The sequence below is a fragment of the Protopterus annectens genome, chromosome 10.part0 (genome assembly GCF_019279795.1).
Source record: "Protopterus annectens isolate FY-2018-M chromosome 10.part0, PAN1.0, whole genome shotgun sequence".
Classification (NCBI taxonomy): Eukaryota; Metazoa; Chordata; order Ceratodontiformes; family Protopteridae; genus Protopterus; species Protopterus annectens.
Genome location: NC_056744.1, coordinates 878,869,501 through 878,872,102, shown reverse-complemented (window position 1 = coordinate 878,872,102; position 2,602 = coordinate 878,869,501). Strand labels below are relative to the sequence as shown.

Here is a 2,602-nt window from a genome sequence, read left to right as displayed (position 1 = left end):
ATCATGTCAGTCGCCCTGCTAGACAGGGGTCCAGACAAGTAAATACTGTGGGAAGAAATATCCAAGGAATTGTTATGGCTAAGCTTGCATAGGACCTAGGGCTGATAGCCTAGTAGCAACCTATGAACCTATGAACAGAAGGACATCCAATACAATAAATGCGCCCCATCACCAGTTTGCATATCTGCACATTGCTTTGCTCTCTAAAGTGAAGCAGAGGTACTTCTGGCATTCATGAGGCATATTTTTGGCATTTTTCACCATATATAATAGTGATGCAGCAGTGTTAAAATACAGAACAAGCTACAACATACACATTTCAAAATTAGATTGCCAATAAAATTACAACAGAATTTATTTAGAAGATATTTATTATAGAAAAGATAACAATTTAACTTTCTTGAGCCTGCTCTTGAGCCCTGAGGAAGCTGGCCTTCTTCTGAGCAATACGATCTTTTCTCTGAGCCAATGACATCTTGGCTCTGTTCCACCTGGAGGAGGTTAAATAAAAAAATAAAAAAAATCAGTATTTTGCTTCACTCAACCAACAAAAATTTAATTTTAGACTCAGTGCTATCAAACTGCTATCAGCATACATTTAAAGTATGCAGTTCTGAAAGCAACTGACTAGTGCTCTGGTCGAGCAGAAAATTCCTTATGATTAGTTCATGCTTTGGTATAGCTCAAGCTTCTATTACAACTTTCTGTATTAAAGACAGCAAGCCCTAATGTGAAGTATTTCAATCAACACATTTCAGCTGTTCAGCAAAACTTCTAGTCAAGAAGTCTAGAATGCATAGCTCAGTATGAATCCGCACAATGCTACTACAGGGTGAAGCTGAACTAAACCCAACTCAGACGGCTTGGAAGCATAGCAGTACCGACAATTTCAGCATGCTGGGTTTGAAATTCAGCACAATGTGGAAGATGTTTTAGTACTACTTCAATAACTTACCGCTGTTACAGATGTTCAGAGCGTTGTCACTGCTACAGTTATTATAAGGGTGCTTTTTGTGTTTTTCTAATTTCTCGAAGTCTTATGGGTTTCTAATACCAAGACAGGAATGGAATCCATTCCCAACTCAAAGTATGATTAAAGTTCATGAAATTAGTTGTTTCAATCACGGACATCTGCCAGAAGTGCTCTTCACAGCAGCCACATGTCCAGTAATGATTCCTCCTGTAAATCATACATAGTTACATGCACTGGTAAAATATCCCAAGTACGACTAAAATATTACAAGACCAGTTGCTCCTACTACTATTAGTAAGTACAGTTGTGTACACTTACCATAAATGTAGATGTTTGAGTGTATTCACTGTTGCAGTCATTACACATTAGGGTAATCTGCTGGAAGGTTGCCCTCAGTAAGCCTGAATATCAAAGTCTTGGGCCCTGCATCAGTTGTTGTCTCCTCGTCCATGACGTCAGGGGTATAAAACATGCAGCCGATGCCATTATATTCAGTTTTTCTTGCCCCAGATGTCAGCTGCCCCCCCCAAATGGGGAGCCAAAAAAAAAAATATATATATATATATATATATATATATATATATATAAATAATAAACAAACAGCAATATATATAAATGCACTTTTAGCAACGAACTTTACATTCATCTAAAAGCAAATACACCACAAAGGCTTTAGAATATAGTGAAGGAAAGAAGTTCTAGAGAAAGAGGTTCTAGAAAAAGGGAAAGGTGGGTGGGTAACCCGGACTGCAACAGTGAATACACTCCAACATCTACATTTATGGTAAGTGTACACAACTGTACTATGTTCTTCGGGTTTCACTGTTGGTCATTTCATTTGGGTAGAATACCAAAGCTATGGATGGAAGGATGGAACGAAATAGCATTAGGAGCGGCTATAGGGCCCTGCAGAACTGCAGTGGCAAAGCCTGCCCTGGACTTAGAGAAGAGATGCAAATGATAATGCTTTGTAAAAGAATGAACAGAGCTCCAAGTAGCAGCTTCTAGAATGTCTTTGGTTGGAACTCCTCTGAGAAAGGCTGCTGAGGTAGAGGCAGACCTGGTGGAGTGTGACCCAATTCTCTTGGGCACCGGTTTACCATGATACAAGCAGCAGAAACTAATGCAGTGGTTTTATCCACTTAGAAATAGTCTGCTTTGATATAGCCTTCCCCTCTGATCCTGCAGCAAATGCCACCAGTAGTTGCTCAGACTTTCTTAGAGATTTGGTCCTGTTTAAGTAGAAACTTAGTAGTCTCTGTACATCCAATTAATGCAGAATTAGCTCCCCCTTGTTCTGTGGATTTGGGTAAAATGTTGGCAGGTGAACAGTTTGGTTAAGAGCCACACTGGATACCACCTTAGACAAAGGAAGACTTGGTCCTGGGGGATACCCTGTCCGGGTAAAATGTAATTAAAGGCTCCACAGCCATGAGGATCTGTAGCTCTGAAACCCTTCTTGCTGAAGTGATTGCCAAAAGGAAAAGGTATCCGCAGTAGCTGCTGGTTCAAAAGGAGGCAGGGTGAGTTTTTCCAGCACAAAACTAAGGTCCCATGCAGGAGTTGGTGATTTTCTGGGAGGCCTTAAATTTTTGGCCCCCTCTAAGATACTGTTAGCTAAATATGTGG

At 40.2% G+C, this 2,602-nt stretch overlaps 1 protein-coding gene across 1 annotated transcript in view; it reads right to left on the bottom strand.

Annotated features, from left to right (window-relative positions):
- Positions 1-353: 353 nt before the first annotated feature.
- Positions 354-2,602, bottom strand: part of RPL5 (ribosomal protein L5) — a 363,001-nt gene continuing 360,752 nt past the window's right edge. Inside the window, exon 8 of the mRNA XM_044085678.1 lies at positions 354-491. Within this exon, the coding sequence (XP_043941613.1) occupies positions 392-491 (100 nt within the window). The 3' untranslated portion in view covers positions 354-391. The remainder of the gene's footprint in view (positions 492-2,602) is intronic.